This window comes from Cebidichthys violaceus, unplaced genomic scaffold (genome assembly GCF_023349555.1).
Source record: "Cebidichthys violaceus isolate CVI_PGR_0920_01 unplaced genomic scaffold, fCebVio1.0.p SCAF_130, whole genome shotgun sequence".
In the NCBI taxonomy this organism is placed as follows: Eukaryota; Metazoa; Chordata; class Actinopteri; order Perciformes; family Stichaeidae; genus Cebidichthys; species Cebidichthys violaceus.
In genome coordinates this window covers 134381-158047 of record NW_027176297.1, presented here as the reverse complement: position 1 = coordinate 158047, position 23667 = coordinate 134381, and the positions used below count along the sequence as shown (strand labels likewise).

The 23667-nt window shown below is 41.6% G+C and overlaps 3 protein-coding genes across 3 annotated transcripts; 1 reads left to right on the top strand and 2 right to left on the bottom strand.

The window, feature by feature from the left end:
* Positions 1-5406: 5406 nt before the first annotated feature.
* On the bottom strand, positions 5407-12324 carry eif4e3 (eukaryotic translation initiation factor 4E family member 3). Its single transcript, XM_068708032.1, has 8 exons — positions 12238-12324; positions 10609-11589; positions 9780-9852; positions 8500-8594; positions 8177-8237; positions 8017-8083; positions 7749-7904; positions 5407-6688 (listed from the first exon to the last, which is right to left on the bottom strand). Exons 2-8 carry the CDS (start codon positions 10767-10769, stop codon positions 6642-6644), a joined length of 660 nt encoding a protein of 219 aa, XP_068564133.1. The 5' UTR covers positions 10770-11589; positions 12238-12324; the 3' UTR covers positions 5407-6641.
* A 1638-nt stretch (positions 12325-13962) lies between these two features.
* On the top strand, positions 13963-15776 carry gpr27 (G protein-coupled receptor 27). Its single transcript, XM_068708022.1, has one exon. It carries the CDS (start codon positions 14637-14639, stop codon positions 15753-15755), a length of 1119 nt encoding a protein of 372 aa, XP_068564123.1. The 5' UTR covers positions 13963-14636; the 3' UTR covers positions 15756-15776.
* A 3939-nt stretch (positions 15777-19715) lies between these two features.
* Positions 19716-22828, bottom strand: prok2 (prokineticin 2). Its single transcript, XM_068708021.1, is given in 4 exon segments — positions 19716-19921; positions 20121-20246; positions 22593-22798; positions 22801-22828. Coding segments are annotated over 4 exon segments (486 nt in total). The 3' UTR covers positions 19716-19795.
* Between the last annotated feature and the right edge of the window lie 839 nt (positions 22829-23667).

Sequence of the window (23667 nt, the reverse complement as noted above, 5' to 3'; positions counted from 1 at the left end):
ACGAGCTCCCCTCTCTTAAAATGTTATTAGATTATTATTATTTTTTAAACTCGCCGAAGAGAAGACGAGTGGGAGGAAAGGGAAAGAGAGGAAAAAAAAAAAAAAAAAAAAAAAGGAAGAATCGCGGATTTGGATGTTGTTGTTTTTTGATGTTCCCAAGTCCGTGACGTCATATCCACCTGCTGGGTAAACAACGTTCATTGCATCGCGGATCCTTCTTCACGAGACACATCGTCGTAGTCACACACAAGTAGAACACTTTAGTGGGTCCTTTCTGTGGGGAAATGTAATGATATGCATTAGTTTTTTTAGCTGAAAGTGTGACAGGAGAGGGGGGGGGGGGGGGGGGGGCTGTCAGAAAAGCTAAAATGTCTAAGCTGACTAATTACAACCGAGGCAGAATGAACTTCTTATTATTTCAGAAAATTCTCCTGTCTTTTTTTTTTTTTTTTTTTTTTTTTTTTTTATCTGAGATTCATCATAACTGTTCCAGAAGCCTCACTGCAGAAAAAAAGAGAAATTAAATGCTTTGACATAATCATCAAAGATGTTTTAATCTCAACTGTGAGGAGTTTTAACTATTTAAAGGAGGTGGTGATATTAAAAAAAAAATTAAAAAAAAAGAGGACAGGTTGTCTGGTTATATTTTCTGGCATGTAGGACAATTCTTCATAATATTTTGAAGTTGGATGTCTACATTTCAGACGAGAGTTATTAATGCTTATGCTTGGCATTTATTTGTGGTTAAATAGTTCTGTGCACTCCTAAACAGTTTCACCTCAATATGACAAGTGCAAAATAAAAAATAAAACATTATGACAGTAGTTCAAATCTCTGTCACTTATGCCCCCGAAGAGGAGAATCACCACGGGCCGGTTCAACGGTCCAGTTAACACCCATTGTGAAGCCACATTAATTTAACCCTGAGAGAACATATTTGAAGTCGTTTTTTTTGTCCTTGATCAAGGTGTGAGAGGCTCAGCTCGTTCCTCTCTGAACGTTACTTTCACCATGGCTGCATCTCATCAAGCTCTGTCTCTCTCAGGGAAGCCTGTTTGTTAGTAGAGACCGCCACCCTCTGACCGTGTACTGTAATGTTTCTACTTCATCTGTGGCGTGAGAGTTTATGAGGATTTGACTTTATTCTCAATCCTCTGTTGCGTCATTATACTATTTCTTACAGATGTTTTTTTATCTGTAACATCCTTAAACCTTCAATGCATTGGGTGTTTACATTCAGACCTGTTAAGTATTACGGATTGAGCTTCAAATAATGTTGCAACGCTTGGAAACTTTGCATAGCATATTAACAATAATACATACAATACAAAACAATACAAACAATTGAGCATTTTTTTCTTTCTCCACTTTTAAAAAATATTTAGTTGCCTCTAAAAAATGTAATTTCCAAATGTTTCAACGCAGCCAATTATATTTAATATTTTATGTATTGTTTGTTGTATTTTATGCATTTTACTGTGTTGCACATGAGTGATTGTAACCGCTCGGTTACCGGCACCAAACACGAAACACACAAACCTTAATTCATCGTAACAGCGACACAAAACGAGGCCAAACAGGAAAACACGGCAACCTAATTTCCTGTTACCTTCACACTTTCGCATTCCTCCGGTCTTTAACGGCCCCGTGAACATTTTAGAGGAAAAAAGAAATTTGAAAACAACAATTTTAACACAAGAGAATTGATGAAAAACACAGAGGGGACTCAAGGGACGTCACTAAATATAAATGAATGATAAAGACAGGGTGCCACATGTTCCCAGCTCTTATAATGTAAGGTTTAATTTGTATTACGCAGTTTATTGTTGTAGCAATATTGACATATTAGTGACATTATGTGCATAAAATAGTCTTTTAATAAAAAAAAAAAATCTTTTTACAAAAGCATGTGCTCAAACCCGCAGCTCGAAAACATTCCAACTGTAAAGATGTATATGTGTTCGTGTTGTAGCAGTCACACACACACACACACACACACACACACACACACACACACACACACACATCAATCACTGCACGGCCTACAAACCACAGTGTTGTGTTCAATGGTCTCTGGGCCCGTGAAGCCACAGCAACGCACAGATGTCCTCTGGAGACGTTCAACTGACGGCACAGAGAGTTTAACTCAAACATGTGAATCAAGGCAGACATTGAGCACACATTCACACACAGCCAGGATTGAATCACATGAAGCTGAAATCTTCAAATGAACGAGTTGACCTTTTGACTCCGCCTCTGAGAGAAAACAAACCACGTCCTCCCACTTGGTACCACTTTATCTCTGGTAATACAACACGACTCCCATTGTGCCCCTAACAGGATTTGCAGTTTTGCTACGATGTGTGTACTGAGCCAGTCCTTTCATGGGATTACTGCGGGGCTTTTTTGTTTTGTTTCTTCAAAAAAGGTTGTAAACACGATTGTCTGGTGTAATTAATGAGGACACATTCTAATGTGTGTGTGTGGGGGGGGATTGTGGGGGGGGGGGGGGTTTGTGTAGACAATCTAACACGCAATCTTCCTAATTCTTCAGTGGCTTGATCTGCATGTCAATACCGGATCTATGAGCTCGGCGGAGCCCAACAGCCTCGCGTCTGGCTTCTGAATTTATTAGAGCGTTTTTTTTTTGTTTGGTGTCGCGCCGGTGATGCGTCGTGTGGATTAAAGGCCCCGACTGGATGGAGTGTAGTTACAAATTAATTGAGGATCACTATCAGTTACGTAACAGCCTCTCCACACACACACACACACACACACACACACACACACACACACACACACACACACACACACAACAAAGTAATTAGCTTTCTGTTAATTAGGTAATTAAGCAAATGAATAGGAGCTCCTCTTGATTTCCAAAGAGGAGGGAGGATGGCTTTCATACGGTGCTTCTCACCCTTGTTGCTGGGGGGCAGCAGCATTCAGCATGTAATGAAGGGGGGGGGGGGTACAGATAATGACCAGTAAATGACTATCAAGTGACTGAAAGAAGAAGATGATACCTTGTTGTGGGGTTGATGTGGCATGGAGGGGGTTTTTTCTTCCATTTACAGTCATAAAACATGAATAAATAACAACAAAAAAAACCTTTTTATGATAATAATGTATTTAATTTGTGATTTTTTTCAAGTTTACGGGCCAAACAGGAAACATGTTTTTAATGCCATGAACACGTTTTTCTTTCTTTACTTTAACCATTCAAGGCACATATCAATAAGTCATGAATAAATACTATTTTGGAAGTGTATTACTTCACATCGAAACGTCTCTAAATGGTTTTTTCCATAAAGGTGGACAACATGGACATTTTAAAGACAGCTCAGTAAGCCAGTAACTTCCTCTGGTAATAGCACAAGATGCAAATATACACAATGTATTACAAAATAGGCTCAGTCACTTTAATGCAGCCACATTATTCACACATGTATTCTTATTTCATTGAAAAATATATTCTTATCAATTTACTTTTCGCTTGTCTCATATGGACAAATATCAAAATATCAATGCATAGATTTCTGTTTCTATACATTTTGGTTGTACGTTGATCCATTATCTCAGCCATTGTTCACAATAAGACAATAAAAGGTCAAACAAAACAAAAAAAGAGTGATGTAATAGAAAACACTATGAGACAGAATAAATGAAAGTTCATCCCATGGTAGCGTTCACTCCATGACTCCTGCCCTGCGTGACAGTGTGCTGCCTGTCAAATACATCACAGTATATGAGCAGTCTTTCATCGTAATAGTTCATGGTATTAATACATTGACATTGTGCATAATAAGGCGTTTTTAAGTACGTGCTTTATCATTATTATACATGAGGTTCATTTTATTTTAACTGCAGTTTAAAGGGCGAGGAAGTAGATTAAGAAGAAGAAGCTGAAATGAACTGCTGAAGTAGGTTTCTAGTAACTTGTATCAGTTTACGCAGTGATGGGATGTGTCACAGTTACCACAATAAGAGCTCGTTTTAAGTATCTGAGGTGTGGAGTTTACAACCACAACACTTACCTCACTTTAGAAGAATTCAGGTAACAAACCTCTCTTTGGGCATTCAAAAGTTTCTAACGCAGATGATAAGTTATGGAAACATCGAGACTGTAGCAGAAACAACAATAGTTTTATCAGAATCTCTTTTCACGCGAGCATAAATCAAACTGAGGAGCTGCTTTTTGAAATGCAACAATGTGTGTAAATTACAGGAGAACTGGAGCGTTTGCTCTAAAGACCAAAAGAGGCTTTTTCTTTGTAGCCGCATGCCGGCCGGGTTCAGCTGAGCTCGTTTGTGGACCACACAAACCACCGGCCTGTGAAGCCTGGCCATGTTTGGAGTGCGGACGCCGGCCCCGGTTGTGAGGCGGTAGAAGTGTGCTGGTCCCGTTTCAACTGGCTGTGAAAGTGCAGCTTCGGCGTGGGCCTGGTCGGCACAGAGCGGAGGTATGAATGCATTTCATAACCGCAGGGGAAAACACACACGCACTCTAAGGCCTGAGCGGGCTGTCTGTGTAATGGACGCCCGCTCTGCTCCGCGAAGACGAGACGTTCGCATCAAATCTTGTGTATTTTCTGACGTGTTGAGAGATCAAAACGTGTAATTCTATGTGCTTTGGCTCCGGCTTAGAGTTCACGGTGGACAATAACAGAACGGTTTAAATTTAGGGACTCTGCGCACTTTTTGAAATCAAATGTAATCCTAAGAGCTCCACAAAGAAAATGTGACTCGTTAATTAATCATGATCATATATTCTATTATCATTACATACATAGGATAATAAATATTCTGTAGTTGATTGTGATCACTTACAGCTATTCACTGGTTTGTTGTTGATGCTTTTAGTCCTTTTCCTTCTATGAGAGAGTCAGAACATATGTGGCAAAAATAGAGGCTTATTGACACAGTGGAGCAAATTTTTTAAAAAGTGAAATAAATATCAATCTAGTGTAAAAAGGTCTTATAGATGTGTGAGATCTGGTGGCATCTAGTGGTGAATTTGCAAATTGCAACCGACGGAAACTTCTCCCCGAGTGACAAAAACACGTAGAGCCAGTGTTTGGTTTGTCCCTTCTGGGCTACTGTAGAAACAGAAGCTCCAGGAAGATGTCCTGCTCTGTATGGAGATATAAACGACTCATTCTGAAAAAGGTAAAAACACAACAATTCATATTCTCAGGTGATTATAAACTAAATAAAACATACTTGATTTTATAGTAGAGCCCCCTAAATGCTACACACTGTTCCTTTAACGGAATAAACAATGCTCACTCACTGCTTTCCTGACCTTTACGTTACTTCTTTAACAAAAATATTTACCATCTTCCAAGAGACGTACCAGTAGTGTGTATTGTACTGTGAGAAAAAACAAACAAACACGCGTGACAATTATTGTTCTTTCATTTCCATTTTATTCACTTTGTCTGTGTCACTGCAAAAAAAACATGTTTACAGTGGAAATATTGTCCCCTTATAACTAATCAACCCGTCCAAAGCTGAACAATTAACGTGGTGTGACATGATAACACCTGGAGCCTACAATAGTATCACTGTTATTGTGATTTGTTGTCGTAAAGGTAGCTGATAGAAAAATATGCTCTATTAATAATGATGCTATTTATCATTATGGACATTCTCAAATAGGTGAAGGTTTAAAGTGTGTCGTCCTTGAAGCAGCGGATGAAAATCGACTCAATGACTACTGGAACTTTTTCCTTATTGATACAAATTCAACATGTTCTATCCACACATTATGCTAGTTATGAGGCAGCTTCCTTTAAAGGAAACAGCGCTGTCTTTCTCTCTGTGTGTGTGTGTTATAAGAAAGAAACAGTCCAGTTATATATAGACATCGGTAGGTTGAAACAAGTACGGACAAGTACTGCGGAGCACAAAGAATGTGCAGTATCTCTTCAGAGTACTACACTAAACAATCCGTGACCCCCGCTTAGGAGAGCAGAGGGTCTACTTTTCAACAAGGAAAGGAAACGTCAAATGCGGCGCGGCGGAGAACGTTCAAACAGGCACCTTTCAGGACGGCTCTTCCTCGCTCACTGCAGCTGAGGGCCACGTCTGCGCTGGCGTGTGTTTCTGACGCCCTACGGCGGCTTTACGACGCAGGGACACTGCGATCAGAATCGGTAGTCGTGTGCAATGTTTCCGAGCGTCCCCCCCCCCCCCCCCCCGACACCGATCTGATGGTACGGCTCAGTCGCTCCGTCCTCAGGAGAGGACAAACTCCAGCTGATTTAAAATCCCAGAACTTCCTTAAAAACGGCAGAAAAAGTGCTTTGGCACCGACTGAAGCGGACTTAATTAAAGCCGGATGGGAGTCGAGATATCGTACAAACAGTTAAAACTCATTCACCTTCATACCAGGAATAAATAACGTGTGGACGGTGCAGTTCGGATGGGATTTGTTTTTGCTCTCTGTAGTTCGGAGCCGCGTCAAAATGAAACAAGGCGTCGGTCATTAAAAGCTATAAAAATATATTGATAACAATTTCCGTGTTCAATGCAAAACCATATCCTTGATTAGGTTGTGGACAGCGCCTTCACGTCAAGGCAGGTACAGAGTTCAGGTTCAAATAATAAAAGAAATTTAAAAAGTGCTTTACGGTCATTTAATGTCTTGAGCGTCCTCCTTCAAAGGCATGATGGTCCATGTGAGCTGGAAACAGCAAAGTGATTCATGGTGAGAACAAACCTTTATGTTAGGCAAACAAAAGTTTATCTTTACATATAATAAAAAGTGTATGAACTCATTCCCCAGGTAGTTTAAAAACTGGCATGAGCGTGCAAAAACCTGCTCTGCTTATATGTACCAGTTTAGATTACTTTACATTGTAGATTATCATAACTTTGTACCTGTATAGACAAGACTAGCCTCTGTGTGTGGAGCAGCTATGAAGGCATTTCTCTGACACGTCACTAAAGCCCAGATTAGCCGACAGCCTTAAATCATCCTCTGACACGCTCTGGTTGGAACTACGTCTTTGAAATGTGTACAGTTCAGTCAGCAGAACAAATGTATACTTTCTTTTTCTTCTTCTTTTTTTCCTTTTATTATTTTTTTGCTTTACTTTCCTGTTTTTTTTCTTCTTTTCTACTGTAAACACAAAAAACTAAAATACTTGCTTTTTGATTAAATGTAATAATTTGAGTTGAATTAAATGTGTCTATTGACAATTTGTAATGTTAAACTCGTGTTTAATGTTATATGGTCATAGTTATTATTATTATTAATATATAAAAATAACATTTAAAAGTTTCAATTCATAGAAAAACAATAAGTAAGTGTATTAATTTGATAGTTAAACATTTTGAGAAATATGCTTATTACGTTATTCTTTCAGTCATGTGAGAGATCTATGCGACCGCCGGCAAAAAATATTTTATACCGAAAACGGAGTTTGTAGCTTTGACTGTTGAAATGAAATACGTGCGGCTTGGAGAGAAGTCTTGTTGCAGCAACAGTCTCTCCAGTCATGATTTAGACAATGAACCAGGATATTGTCGGCACAGGTTAGACGCTCAGACGGTAAGATAACGGTGACCGGTCTGTGTCTTTGTTTATTAGATGTATTATTATCCAACATGGAGCAGATAGTGAGTTTACTGCATCCTGTTTAGATTTGAATGCCGGACGCCTACCTAGCAACATCACTGACTTCCATGTATAAACCCAAAACGTACAACAAAAAGCGAGTGGATCAAAAGGGAATACTTACACTTATAAAAAACAGCTTTAAAAGATATGTGTGGGAGGAGCTCGTAGACTTTGCCCAAGATATTTGCTTCGGCGGCGAGCGATGCGTCGCTGTTCCACACTTGTACGACATCTTCCCGATCCCGAACGCTAACGCTGACCCCAACGACCTCGTCGTCTGGGAAACAAGAAGAACATACAGAGAATAAATACTCAACTGCAAAAGCACATTTCTTCTCATTCTGAAAACAAAGCCATAAAGTGTCAAGTGTGGACTTCTAGTCGCTCACCTGAGGCACAGTAATCTGCAAACTGCTCCCCAATAGTAGCGAGTAACAACTCTTTCCAAACTGCAGACTGAAGCAAGAAGAACACAGAGGAGCTCATTAATAATTCACACAATTCATCTATTATTGTGTGAAAAGCAGCTAAACGGAGAACAACACCTACAGTGCTTTCTTTCGGTATTTTCATCTTCCATACTCCTCCTTTAGCGTTGCTTTCTTCTTCCCTGTTGGTAGAAAATACAAATGTTACCGACTTGATACCTGCTGTTCTGTTCCAAGCAAGTCACAAGTTTTACATTAAATACACATGTGACTTTAAATAAAAGAGATATAGAGATAAATGTTGTATAACGTAAAAAGTTATCAGAATGCAAAATTGTCAAATTTAGAACCAGTTAATGGAACAAACAGGAAACCTTTTAACATATGGCCTCATAATAATAATAATAATAATGATGATGATGAAGATGATGATGATAGACTCACCACAGTGGCCTCCGTTCTCCGCGCATTAAGTGATAGCTACATCTCAGAGGCAGGGCTGTGGCTGGAGGGATGTTGTTGTAAACACTCCAGAACATCTGGAAACAACAACAACAAAAAACCCAACATGTTGACGAGAGTTGCTTTCCTTTCGCTCCGAGACAAAAGTTACTGTTCTGTGACACGACGGATCAGAATGCAGAGGAGAAATCGATTCCAATTGTTGAATAAAATGCAGCGCTTTTCTCCTCCTACGAGCCAGACATTGAAGCACCTCAGGAGCAAGTTAAACAGGGGTTATTATATACTTCATATGAAATACCACCCTGACCAGAATTCAGCTATCTGAATGAAAACAATCTTAAAACCATAAACGGTGGAACAGTATTGATTGAAGGCGCTGCGAAAAACTGCTGATTTGTAAATGACTGTCTAGGTCTCGATAAGTCGTTTGAATCACGAAGAAGTCAAATATTATATTGTTGTTCTGTTCCAAAACACGCGTGTTGTGTCTTTTGTATGTCCACTGTGATGTTTAATGAAAGTGAGTCGACTGACTGAATGTGGACAAACGGAGACACGTTGTTAAAACTGCACTTATTTCAGGCTGTTCACTGTCTGTTTTTGTCATTGTGAACGTCTTCAGAATGAACTTGTTCTTCTTTACACTAAAAGAAAAGGGAAGCGTTTGGAGTCGCTGTTATTTAAAAGGTTATCATGCAATGATCGTCCCGGTCCGGCTAAATGAGTTTGACGCCCTTATAAGCAGATGAATACTGTAAGTATGGTACCAATGAAGCAAAGTCCAAAAAGAGCCACCTTGATGCAAAAAACGACGTTTGTATTTTCTCACATCAGATCAAAACATAAGCCCGGTTCTATCACACTGTGTTTGTTTGTGTGGATGTTAGCTTTAAACATCGGAACATTAAACATGATGAGAGTTTGTCTCTGCTTAGTGTGTCACATGACAATATGTTAATCGACAGGAGTTCACACATGAGCGGTAACAATAGAGTGTGGGGCAGGTTGAATTACACCAGCAGAAGCTGATGTCACATGGTGTCAATAAACCCTGCACTAGCTGTTCAGGTTTCAGGATATTATGGTTTCATAACCCCACCACCACTTGTGCCTAGCGGAGCTTTAAGTGCACATCAACAGCTCATTCCTTTCGCATCAAGGAAGCAAACTTGACTCCTAGCCAAGTCGTGCACTTGATCTCTTTCCCTCTCAAGATGAAGATGAAGCTCTTCTTCGACGCCGACGCCGCCGAGTCTCACCTGAACACTTTGCACGGTGTAGATCTTCTTCAGCCCGGATTCACATTCTGCAGCGGTCGTTCCTGGTAACGACCTGGAAGAACAAGAGGGGACCGTTTTCAGCCCGCAGTAACGAGGCAGCGATGGAATAAAAGGGAAAGAAACTTTTAACGGTCCCTTTCAACGGTTTAATTGTTAAAATGGGGAAGAGCCCAATGCAACGTGTTCAAATGACATCTTTTTGTCAGACCAACAGTGTAAAAGTCATATATAAAAACACAGAATAGCAACAAGTTGTCTTATAAAACAACTGTAATAGTTTTCAATAATGTCAAAATTGTTGAGGGTTAACTTTTAAAAGTTCATTGACTGTAAGGGTTTCCAGGTCTCAAACCGTTGAAAGGAATTTATTCATTAATGTTTCCTCCTTTCACATCAACACGCAAAGGAGCAAACGAGACCTTGTGACCTCATTAAAGAGAAGGCAACAGGAGACAAGTGAGTTATAGAGACACTCTGCACCAAGGACTCTTATTTTGGTAGGACACGTCCGTAGCAACGACACAACAGTTGGTCGAAACTGGCCTAATTTATTTGGCTTATTAAAAAAGATGACAGCTATATTACTTTCTCTAATGGGAAACAAAGCTAAAGTAACTTGAATACCAATAAAATAACAAGGTGAACGTGTCCACCGTGCTACATTTTCTCCTGGAGGCCTAAGGAAAGCTGTGTGGCCTCGACTCCTATTTTTCTTTTCCTCCATCATTCCTGCTCGTCCCAGGGTGGGGGCGGGGCTACAAACTAACGGACAATGCGCGAGACCGGGAAAAAAAATAGTAATTAATACCTGTCCAGCCAAAACGTCCAAGGTGAATGCAGAGGCAGCGTCGTCGCCTCGTCTTCTCGGTGCTTCTTTGTGATGTTTTCCAACTCTTTCTCGTCGATGTCAATGTCGTCCGCAACCGTCGGTCCGCTCAGGAGATCCGTGTGACCCACGGGAACCGCCATTAGAGGCAGACAGAAAGCTAACCGTCCTTAAACCTGCTGTATGAATCCACTTAATAATAAAGAAAGCACCCGGTCTGGCTGTTTTTTCCTCCTCCAGATACCGAGACACACACACAAACTGCCGCTTTTCCGCCTACCGACTGGTGACGTCTCTGCGTCACTGGGCAGAAACGTCGCAGTTGGTCCAACCCAGAGAGAGAAAAGCAGAAAAGAAAAGAGTAAGACCTCACTCTGTCTGGTTTTTCGGGTATCTGACTTGAATCACAAATGTTCCCACTATATCTCTCCATCATGAAACTAAACGGGATAAGAGGTCCTAACTATACACAAATCTGGTTAAATATGTTAAACAGAGCAGCATGAAGAGGTTAACAGATTACAAAAAATAAAATTAAAAAATAAATAATTATAATTATATAATTATAAATATATACTTGTACTTTGAAACTGTAATGGCTTTAAAATGAAGGCTATTTGTATTACAAAAACACCAACCACACCTTAACTCTGTATATACAAAAGAAAAACTAACAATTTGAGCTGTCGGCTTAAAATTATAGCTCTGCAATGACATGATATTATGAACATTCAGCATATGTTGGTTGATATATAAGTAACAATAAATGCACATGTCACTCAGAGAGCACGGGGGCAAATTTATGTTTCACCTGCAAAGTGTTCAAAAATCCACCATCGGTCGGGTTACACTTTGTTACTATTATACTTGTCGTTATACATTGTCTTCATCATTGTTTTCACCATTTTTCTTGATGTTATTTCAAAATCGATTGAACCTCAACCAAAACGTCTCTTTCTACTCCTGAAAGAATGGAGAAAGAGAGAGAGAGAGAGAGAGAGAGAGAGAGAGAGAGAGAGAGAGAGAGAGAGAGAGAGGACTGAATGTAGATATTTCACGTTAATTAACTATTTCTGAATAAATCTGAGAATTGCACTATTCTCACTGAAAAGACATTTCTTGTTACCTCCACCTCGGTGTATATAGTCTGAGTACTAAAACAACATCTCCTGTCTGTAAAACAGGAAAGAGTGATCTCCACTTGTGCAAACGAGGAAGAGTGCACGTTTTGTGTCTTTATTTTTTTTACTGAGTGAGGCCTCGTGCTATTACACTATCTTCGGTCTCCTGCCCCCTGTTGCCTCTTTCAGGGGCACTTAGGTGAAAGTAGGCTGCTTTGCAAGCTCCAACAAGACTGTGGTTCTTTGGGCATTTTAGCACTCGAACAAGTGAAATGTGAGGTTTCAAAGCTCCAGCGCTCTAAATGAAACATCTGGCTAGATCCATACTGTGAAGGTAACTGCCCCAAACCCATTGTAAGACTTTAGACCACCTCTAATCTAATACCCCAAACAAAATAATTTCTCACAAAGTAGGAAACTCACTTGTCATTGCTACTTTTAACCGTCAACACTGCAACACCATAAGACCCTCATAAAGTCACTCTCTCACCTCAAGCGCGCAGCAGCTCGGCTTCTCGCTGGTTTTAACAGTTTCACATCGCCCCAGTTCTGGCTTCACCTCATTGGCTCCCTGTTTGTTGTTTTGGAATTGATTTGAAGATTTGGGTCTTATATAAGAGGAAATGTTGACCCCTTATGACCCATGCTCGCAGCCTTGGATCCTCATGTGAGGCCCTTCAGGCCGTTCCAAAGTCAAGGCTGAAAACTAAAGGTGACCGTGCTTTTGCCATCGGGGCCCCTCGGCTTTGGAACGACCTGCCTGAGGAGATAAGACTCGCAGAATCAGTAATCTCTTAAAAACTATTTTTACAGACTGGCTTTTATGTGATGTTGTCGCTTTACTGCTATATTTTTTATTTTATTTAATTTTATTTAATTTTATTTAATTTAATTTATTAAATGTATTGAATTTATTAAATATATTACATTCATTTTTTATTTATTTTTATCGCATTGATTGTTTTTTTTCGTGTCATCTATTGTACTGTTTTATCCGGGTTCTAACTCTTACTTCACTGTTGAACTTTCTATTGTTGTTGTTATTATTAAGGCCTTGGTTTTGCTGCTTTGTCTGTCACAGCACTTTGTAAACTTGTTAAAAAGGTGCTATATAGATGAAGTTATTATTATTATTATAACATATGTGTCTGACCTCGATGCTCCACCTATAACCAGCCTGAACCGTGAGCTGTGGTGTTCCTGGGACTCTTTCATTATTCCTCTGGACCTGATCACGTGGGTCCTAATACGAAAACCAGGTCAGGCTTGGAATATAAAGTGCTACAAAACATCAGACTATGGGCTGAGCGTGGCGTGACCTGTGTGGGCTGCTATGACAACATTGAGGTGCCAACGTGCCCGATTCCTCACGTGCTCGTGATGCTCCTTAAAGCCGGCTGCAGGGGGTGCTGGTGAACCGCTGCAGCAGCGGATGACGCCGCATCACATGAGCTTGTGGTTCAAAGTACACACGTTCTGCTGAGAGCCAGATTTTATTGTAGACACATCAACATATTCTACATCATTTTAACCTTACTTGAACCCACACTGTAAGCATTATAAACCTCTTAAATCTCTAACATCAGCTACAGATGTGTGATATTTCTTATTCTATGTGTATGTGGACTTTGGGACAGTCCGTAAGTGGCAGTAAAAACGTATAATGATGTCATTATTCATGACTTCTAGTCAAAGATAACCACGTGACTTAAGGGCAGACATGAATCATTGTAATAAATGGGTGATGCACCTTTTAATTATTGCTTGTCAAACGTTTGGTGCACCTTATATGTACATTCCAAACAACAAGGAGAGAGCATTAGCTCTAAATAGTATTGGCAATGAATTGATGAATATTGTTTTGATTGGTAGAGTGTACAATCTTATTCTTCTATGTCCTCGTAAAAAAAAAAAGCCATAAGACAATGACATGAGTTACAGTTCCACTATGACCCATATGTCTAAAGTAAAATAAAATACTGTCAAATAAATAAATACAATAAAGTGCATTACATTAAAGTCAAATAAAGTGAAATAAAATGTATGATCAGTTATTTCACACAAGCTGCCCATCAAGCATTGTGCAACGTCGGTCTGTCAACATCTGTATCCGTGCACCGTGTAGACTGTAATAGACACGCACCGTCAGATTGAGACTGACTGACTGATCCCAGGCCTGCTCGCTCACACTATATGCGAGCGGACGTGCGTCGCATCGAGGCTAGACGCTGCTGCTGCGCGAGATCCACCGATGGACCCACACTGGCGCTACCACCTCCGCGAGCCTCCGACCTCTCGCTCCGCTTTCACCAACACGCTCGCCTTCTTAAGGCTCTGTATCTACATTTAGCTGCATGGATGCGTAATTGCTCCATGCTTCCGCACAGCACTGTCTGCTTCTTTTTCTCTTCTTTTTTTTTTGTGATTCCTAAAGACGAACGGGAGACCTCCGCCATCGGTTGGAAATTGAGATGTGTTTTGTGAGCCGCTTGTCTGCCGAACGGCTGCCTAACGAGATGGTGTACAACGCTCAACCAGACCGCCTCTATTCAGCAGCAGCTGGAATAACAGACAGGGACGCGTTTTGTGCCGGACACTTGTGAGATGAAGGACAAGAAGAGGAAAAAAGAAACAGATGCTTTTATTTTGTTTGTTGTCGGCGGGGATCGCAGCGCACACCGGGATGGATGCGAGCCGATGTTGAACGGATGCTTCTGAGTGGGATTTATTCCTGAGGGTGGTCGTTTTGTTTTGTTTTCTGTTAAAGAAGGTTTTGCGGATCGCGTTGATTGAGTTGTTTTTCTTTTTGGCTTCCAGCCTCGACAGAAAGGGCTGCTACCCGCTCGTCGATGAATTGATGTGGGGATACGCGCCGCCTCGGCTGCACAGATGGCAAACACAAGCGCGTTCGGGGAGAGCAGCCCGTCCGCGCACAACTACGCGCCCGCGGCCTCTGCGGTCAAGCTCGCCTCCCTGGGTCTGATCACGGGCGTCAGCCTGCTGGGCAACGCGTCGCTGTCGCTGCTGCTGCTGAAGGACAGCTCGCTGCGCAAGGCTCCCTACTACTTCCTCCTGGACCTGTGCCTGGCGGACGTGGTGCGCTCCGCGGTCTGCTTCCCCTTCGTGATGGCGGCGATCAGCGGCGGCGGCTCCGCCTGGCCGTACAGCGCGCTCTGCTGCAAGATCGTCGCCTTCCTGTCGGTGCTCTTCTGTTTCCACGTCGCCTTCCTGCTCTTCTGCGTCAGCGTCACCCGGTACATGGCGATCGCCCACCACCGGTTCTACTACAAGCGGATGAACCTGTGCACGTGCGCGGCGGTGATCTGCATGGTGTGGACCCTCTCCGTGGCCATGGCTTTCCCGCCGGTGTTCGACGTGGGCACCTACAAGTTCATCCGCGAGGAGGAGCAGTGCACCTTCGAGCACCGCTACGTGAAGGCGAACGACACGCTGGGCTTCATGCTGATGCTGGCCGTGATCGTGGGGACGACCCACGTGGTGTACGTCAAGATGCTGTGCTTCGTCTACGACCACCGCAAGATGAAGCCGGCTCAGCTGGTCCCGGCCATCAGCCAGAACTGGACCTTCCACGGGCCCGGAGCCACCGGACAGGCCGCCGCCAACTGGATCGCCGGCTTCGGCCGTGGGCCCACCCCGCCCACGCTGGTGGGCATCAGGCAGGCGTCGCACCCAGGCAACAGGAGGCTGCTGGTGCTGGACGAGTTCAAGATGGAGAAGCGCATCGGGAAGATGTACTACATGATCACGCTGACATTCCTCGTCCTGTGGGCTCCGTACATAAGCGCCTGCTACCTGAGAATATTTGTGCGGGGAGCTCCGGTGCCGCAGCTGTACCTGAGCGCGGCGGTCTGGATGAGCTTCGCCCAGGCGGGTGCGAACCCCATCATCAGCTTCCTGTTCAACAAGGAGCTCCGGATGCGCCTCAGAGCCTGTTTCCCCGGCTGCCTGGGGACGCAGACTCCCATGGAGCCATACTGTGTCATCTGACCCCTATACCCCCCCCCCCCCCCCCCCCCCCAAAAAAAAAAAACTAAAATACTGCCAAAGACACATTACATCTTGTTTCAGAATGTACAGACTGCTCCCCAAATTGTGTTTGCACACTCACACAGGGATGTTGTGAAGGGTGAACCCACTTCAGTTAAATTGATCCAATTTTTTTGATTTATTTTTTGGCTAAAATTGTACCCAGTATATTGATCTGACAGAAACTTGAATATTATGTCAATGAATGCTTTATTGGATCATCCTAATCAGAACAACTAAAGCTATTTTAGAAAACAATCCCCTTTGCCACCTTTTAATTGACCCTTCTGTACTGTATTCATTCAAATAATAGGTTATAGCCCGTATGCTAAGATATTTCTACACCTTATTACCTTTTTTTTTTTGTTCGCTACAATATTGTTGATGAATGTCACTTTGGCAATCTGTTTGTATATTTTGAAATTCCATCCCAGCACACCCATTGGAGGTTGTGTGACTGAAACACAACAGAACTATTGTATCAGCTGATCCGTCTGTGACACCTCTAGTCGTTTGGATACCACAAATGAGATGCAGATCTCAGTATATTTTTAATGAGGACAGCGTCACATTTGTAAATACTGTAAAGACTCTATTTTTCCCCCCTCCTTCCTCTTTTTTTTCATTTTTTTTAACCAGATATGTTGTATATTTCATAATCCAGTGGGAATCTTTGGTTCCGAAACTCACCTCAAAAGGTATTTTGCAAATTCATAATCTTCTTCATGGGTCAGTCGTGTTGATAAATGGGTTCTTTTTGTTCTTTTTCTACAGATATGGACATGATCATGTTTAACAATTTGGTGCTTCGGAAAGGATGTTTGCATTGTTTGTATTTCTTAGCAAATAAATGAGGAATGGATGATAAGTTGTTTGGGTTCGATAATCTGTTTTTAAGATGTCTTTACCTGATCTGGTTCTGACCCTGATAGCGTGCTCACATCCTGCATCCTGGTCCGTGTTTATATTATGTTTCCTGTTTCCTGGCAGCCCCCCGTGTTAGCTTGTTGCATCGGTTTGTAAATGGAGAGAGGGTGATAGACTTGTTTAAAGATTTTCCAGTTGAGAAAAAGAGAGAGTTGCACCCTGTATTTGAAAAAAAATCAATACAGACATTAGTATCTTAGTGTTTCTATTGTGGATTCTCTCAGGTACTTACTCTGGGACTTAAGGGGTTTTTAAAGGGCGCTCCATAAATTTAAAGTTGCACTTCCATGAAGTTTGTGGACTCACAAAAGACAGATTAAAAGAAGAATGTTCCGAACTGAAGCAGCGGAGGCAGAAATATCTTGGATTTTTAGTCTTAAGAATGGGTCAAGCTCCAAATCCTACATTTCCCACAAAGCAACTGGACAGCATCCAGACGCCCGCGTCTTTCAAATCCCCAACTTCCAGTTGGTAATTCTCACTTGTAGACTTATTAAGTCTCAGCGGTTTATCATTAGACATTAAACATCTGTTTTCAAAGACTGACCTACTTGTGACAAGTAAACTCAACTTCATGTGTAAAATGCAGAGGGCCTCTTTAACAACCAGCGGGGTGTTAGATTCAATGATTAAACATGTGCACATGGTTGGTATATTTTAGGCTAATTCCAGTATTTTTAGACTCAATGTATTTAAATTCTTGGCAGAGTGTAGAAGGCTTTCAGCATTTAGTCCATCATGTTGGGAAATAAAATATAAACGAACAGTATCAATAATGAATACCGGACATTAGATGGTGTCATGCCACATCTTTGATGTGTGGCTACCAAACAGTCTGTGGAAAGAAATACCATACAAACTGTGTGTAGAGGCTATAGTTAAAAGGTTAGAGGTTGGATGTTTCCTTCTCATTACATCACTTATTAAACAGTTAATTAGATTTGTTTCAGCAGGCCGTTTGCATGGCACCTGCTTTTTAATCAAACTTCCCACAAAACCCCAAATCCCCTCCTCCCTCCTTAAGCCAGCAGCCGGCAATTGATTCAGCTAATTGCTGTTGCATTCATCGACGCCGGCCTCGATTACACCAAACCGCTGCGTTTAAAGGCTGAGCGGTTCTCTGGGTGCACACCTTAATCACTGTGATTTAGCGAGGTGTTCCCGAGCGCTCTGATCGGCCGTCCAACCGCCGAAGCTCCCCAACACGCCGCCTGCACTCAGCGCATCCATAACCATTAGCATCACAACACGCCCGCTTGTTCCTGACAGATGGCTGAGCTCTGCTGCCGGCGTGCTGAGGTCTCGTGGTGTAATTGCTGTGGCTCCTCAGCTGCAGGAAGCTCCTCACCTGCACGCGCTCTCGTGCAACGCAAATGCAGGGTCGGGTATTTTTGGCACATCGTGTCGCCCTCGGGGCACGCGGGCTCCGCTGTGACGCTGGGGAAATGTGACTCTGTTCGCAGGGCTTTTACTGCTGGCTCTTTTATTTACCTTTTCTGTTGTTCTAAACTCCGAGCAACTACGCCGACCTCGGTACTCCTCACTGGGTTGTCCTTACATACGATTTTGGAGTAGCTTTTTTAAAGCAGCTTGTTGTTAAAAGTTGGCTAACTGCCAACAATGCAGTTGAAGATTTGTTTGCGTTAGGCTAGTAGCAGCTAATGTTGCCTAGAGTACAACCCCTTCTCCTAAAAATGACGTCTCCATACAATCTAACTAAACCACATCCTCAATTACGGTTTAATAAAATGCATCTTCTACCGAATTACGGTCTCAGTTCTGAACCCATAGTCAACGTTGTGAATTCAAGCAAAACAAAACAGAATCAGGGTCTGGCTTAGAATAAGTATGTCTATTACATAATTAACTTACCTATACCTAAGTTAAAATAAGTCATTGATGACTCTTCGTTTAATGGACAGGAACAGTGGTGTCCTGGATGAAAGTCTCATGTTTGTTTGACCCCTACAAGCACGCAGACTTTTGATTAGAAACGTATTTGCAACTAAACGAACGTAATCCGTAAGGAAAATACATTTCCCGCAAAACATAATAGACGATGCAGTCTGGTTGTACGGGAATGAAACTGCCTCGACCCGAAGCTCGTTCAAAGTTCATACTAAAAAAAACGACGTTATCGATTATCAAAACAGCCGAATCATTATCTATCAGTTAGCTGATCGATTTATTGACTCAGTGTTTCAGTTCTTTATGCGTGACATAATCTTAAAATAACAAATGTTTTCTAGGCTCAAGACAGTTGATGGTTCATTTCAACAGTCATTTCACGTTGCCAGTATTCCTTTATGTGCCACAGAAGGCCAACCTCCACTTCATAAGGAACAAGATTGATGTGAGTCATTGCGTTACACATTGGACAAATCTAATTATAGCTTTGAGCTTTGAACAAATGCTGCGAATCACAGCCTGACAGTGATTAATTTCATAGCTGTCCGACCGTTTCCTGCTGTTATAAAGACCTGCTGCCAAGGTGAACGGGAGAAAAAGACTCTCTCGTCTTTTTGACCAAAACTTTTCCTTTATCTACTCTGTTGCGAGTGAAAGCATGGAAAAAGTAGTGGGAAAGGTGTGTTTCGGTTATGAGTGGATAATGAAACTGTAACCTGTACGTCACTCAGCATGTCACTTTGTAACCATTGAAGTAAAGTGAGTTTCTCTTCATGTTTCCCTAGAGGGCAGAGTACTGAGAGACAGCGTGTGTCATTTATCCTTCTTACCAAATACACTTGTTTCCATGTGTATTTTGAGTGCAAACAAATCTAAAAATATATAAATGATAATATATTGAATAGGATCTAATCAATATATTATTTGTGCTCTTTGGATTTTCAGTCACTGTGAAATAACTGAAATTTACACTTATACACCGGGAGAACTCTTCATTCCCCAACACATCAAAAAGGGCATTTCCCTTTAAATATACAGTTTAATTCAACCTGCCACCAAAAATGACTATGCATTATCAAATATATATATATATATATATATCTTTATTGAAAATAAATAAATAAAAACAAAGAGGCTTTTAAAGGCAGATAGTAAAGTGTTGGTCCTCAGAGGTAGTAGTTTGGATACTTGTATGGTGAGAGACATTTGGACCTTCCCTGCTCGATGGGGATACAAGACAGGTTGGGCAGGCAGGGACAAGTATGGTGGAGTCTTTTCCCACTGAAAGGAATCTGGAAGCAGAAAGGGAGACACGTTCGGTATGAGTTTCATTTCATCTTCATCAGGCGTAATGAACGCAGTGGAAGGTGCAGAAATGTCAGAAACTTAAAATAATTCTTATTAACTATGACAGTGGTGCCATGACACCACTGTATGGGGGATAATACACTGGAGTCACTTCATTGCACATCTGTCAGACGATGACCTCACCTTGTGGCTCATAGGGTGACAGTCGTCTCCTTCCTGTCCCGCGGGCGTGCAAATACGCAGGCTGCGGATCCACAAACTCACCGCACAACACATCCTTCCTCCACACTGAGAGTCCTTCTCACAGGCCTACACACACACACACACACACACACACACACACACACACACACACACACACACACACACACACACACAGATTAGATGCTGTGATTTAATTAAGCATATTAATGACTTATGCAGATCAAAAATAGTGATTGGTTTCATGGTCATGAAGTTACTTGCCACCGTCATTTAAAAGGAACAGTTTGTCATTTTTCTACAGTGGCCCAGAACGGACAAACCAAACCCCGGCTCTACAGAGGGTCAGTCGCGGTTTTGTGTCGGCCACCGTAGCTCTCCTACAGTTTCAGTTGGTTGCAATCTGCAATCTCACCGCTATATGCTGGCAAATCTTACACACCGCACCTTTAAATCTGTAATAACAATGTCCTGCTATTAATTAATGCTGGACACTAGGTAATAGCGAATGCCCTATTAAGGTTATTAAAGTTTTTTCATCGTTAAAGGAGCAGTGTGCAGGATTTAGTGGCATCTAGCGGTGAGGTTGCAGATTGCAACCAACTGAACACCCCTCGGCTCACCCCTCCCTTCTCAAGGCTGTTGGAGAACCTCTGCAGGTGATGTAAAAAGCACGAAAGGCCCATAGACCGTACAAGAGAAGTGGACGTAGTCACCCATTGGTTTGTGGACCACCGTTTTAAAGCCTCGAGTTCAGCATTTTGAATGTCGGCCATCTTGGTTTTTTGGCCGTTGCAGTCTTGGCTTTTTGCAACCGGAAGAGACAATGAGACTGAAAACCGAACACTGACATTTTGAAGGCAACCAAAAAGGTTGCAATGAACTTCCATTAACTGAAAACACACTGTGAAAGTGTTAAAGTTATTAGATGAAAATATGGACAACTCCCTGACCGGACAACGCCGTGATAGCCACATGTCAGTCACAAGGTAGCCCCGCCCTAAAGCGTACCCTGCGTATTATCTATTTGACTCTAAATGGACCATAATGTACTGAATGAACATCATGCTGTATTGAAGAAGACTTGAAACTAGAGATTGAGACCATAAACTCATGTTTACAATGTTTACTGAGGTAATAATTCAAGAGAGAAGTAGAGTCATTTTCTCATAGACTTCTATACAATCAGACTTCTATACAACAGGAGGAGTCGCCCCCTGCTGGCTTTAAAAGAAATTCAAGTTTAGGCGCTTCCATATTGGGCCCTCTCCAAAATTCAATGAATTAGTTTAAATGTTGCCAATCGAAGGACAAATGTAATTGGTGATTATGTATAGTGATATAATGCATACATGTAGTGTATGTAATGTTATATAATTAAACACAATTCTATGCTAATTATTACACTAACAGGAAAAAGCAGGTAGTGTGGTTTGGAGCTTTTAGATGGGTGAGAAATGCAGAAGAGCAACACACACACACACACACACACACACACACACACAATGCAAACTGGTGTTACCCAAACAGAATATTATGCTAATGGTATGGAGTTATAACACCATTAGTCATATCATACCTCAACAAATCACCTCCGGATCGGTGGTGGTTTATTGTCTTGAGTGTCTGGATGAGATGCTGAGTGACAATTCTCGCTCTGGATGAGATGAAGGGAACACAATGAAGAGGAACAGAAGTGATTTCATGTGACAGACGTGGATGAAAATCACTTTCTGGTTTATGGCTGCATGTTCCTCTCTCAGCTCACATCAGCGACCAGAGGGCTGCTGTGACAGGATGGGCTGTTTAACGAGCAAGTCATGGCCACGAGTTATGCTCATAGGAATATGTACATCCTGATTTTGGAAAAGGAAATCTTTCAAAGAACTGAGTAAATTTATTTTTTTATTATTTTTTGAGGGGTTAGGGTGGGGAGATAAACTGATAGACTTCACTTATTTACAGCTGTTCATGCTTTTAGAAAACCCAAAATTCAAAGATTTTTTTTAAATAATTTTTTGTCTTTTCCAAAATAAATATATTTCTCCATTATATTGTATAATGATTCATTTTCAGTACAATCTATTTTCAATTTTGTCCTAAGATAAACTTTAAAAGCACAGTAGAATTAAACATTTTAAATCATTATTTAAAGAATCATTTGTCAATATTCTCATCAGAGGACGGATGTTACAATGGAGGCTTTGGTCTAAACATAAAATCAGACAGTGGGACTGAAAATACTTATTTGTTCTTTTTCTTTTGTGTTAAGATACGTGTCAAAAAGTGACTGCAATTTCCATGATAAGAATTAATGCCATTCACACCAAAGACAATACTGAGCAGTGTCCATCAGGCGACATTTTCTTCTTTGAAAAGCAAGCACTTCCAAATTCCCATCAAACCGATGCCCCCCCCCCCCCCCCCCCCCCGGGGCATCTACCTCCCACTTACCCCTGTGATGACTGCTGAAGATCCGTGGGACACCAGCAGCAGGGTGAAGAACAGTAGGACGAAGGACTTCATGATGAAGAGCTGTCTCTGCGCTCCCGTGCCCTCTAGGGTGGAAAGTGAGGATGCTGAGGCTGTCGGACTTTGCCGCATGTGCATACGTGACAGAGCGCGGAGACAAGTGGCCTTCAAACTCCTGTGTTGAGGACTGGCAGAGATTTATAAACCCAGCCCGCCATTCAGACATTCTGTGACTCACTCACGCCAGCAGCACCTCGTAGGGGGAACAAAAAAAAACATCCCAACAAAGACCGAGGTGAACGTTAACAGTGACCCTGCCTTTCCTCTTTTTTTTCCCCCGAAAATGCTCCTTTACTTTACGGTGAATTGTTTCCGTACCAGAAACAAAAGCGATAATTTACGCTCACACATGCAAAAGGTGGTCAAGATTAGTGCAGACATATTCAGTGTGACATCCTGTTATATTCCCAGCATCTTTATTCCGCCCCCCCCCTCACCTTTTTAGATTCAAGGCCACAGTTTTTGAATGCATCCTTTGAAGCCCACAGAGTGTTCTCAGCAAGGAAAGCATTTGTGATTCCACTGCACTCCTGAGGAGAACTACACTTCAGTGGTGCAGTCCACTTTTCTTCTCACACTGGGATCTCAGATTGTTCTGAGTTACAACAATGGTAACTTATGTTATAAATTATATCCAATACTATGCATGAAGAAAGACCTATCAGAGTCTCAATGTCATTATTCATGAACTACATCCACCCAATATGCTTAGCCGTTACCCTAAAAATTGTAAGAAGATTATATACGTCAACAAATTTTATAATCAATTACTCTTTTAAGTAATTTACAGAGGGGAAGTTCAAACTTCACGAATGTTATTTGCGAATGTTTTCTGTTTTATATCATTGTAATTCTAAATCTTTTCAGATTACAGTGTCTGCTTTTTAATCGCTGGTTTATAGTCGTCACTCTTTGGAACACAGAGATCCACTGTAGGATTTTTCAAACAACCACATTTGTAAGTTTTTCTTAGAATCAAATTTAAAAAGTAACTTTG

Coding starts and splice junctions, on each gene's coding strand:
- eif4e3 (XM_068708032.1), bottom strand. CDS start 10,769: ATGGCGGTTCCCGTGGGTCACACGGATCTCCTGAGCGGACCGACGGTT. Junction 9,853..10,608: donor TGGACGTTTTGGCTGGACAG/GTATTAATTACT, acceptor TTGTTCTTCCAG/GTCGTTACCAGGAACGACCG. Junction 8,084..8,176: donor AAATACCGAAAGAAAGCACT/GTAGGTGTTGTT, acceptor TTCTTGCTTCAG/TCTGCAGTTTGGAAAGAGTT.
- gpr27 (XM_068708022.1), top strand. CDS start 14,637: ATGGCAAACACAAGCGCGTTCGGGGAGAGCAGCCCGTCCGCGCACAAC.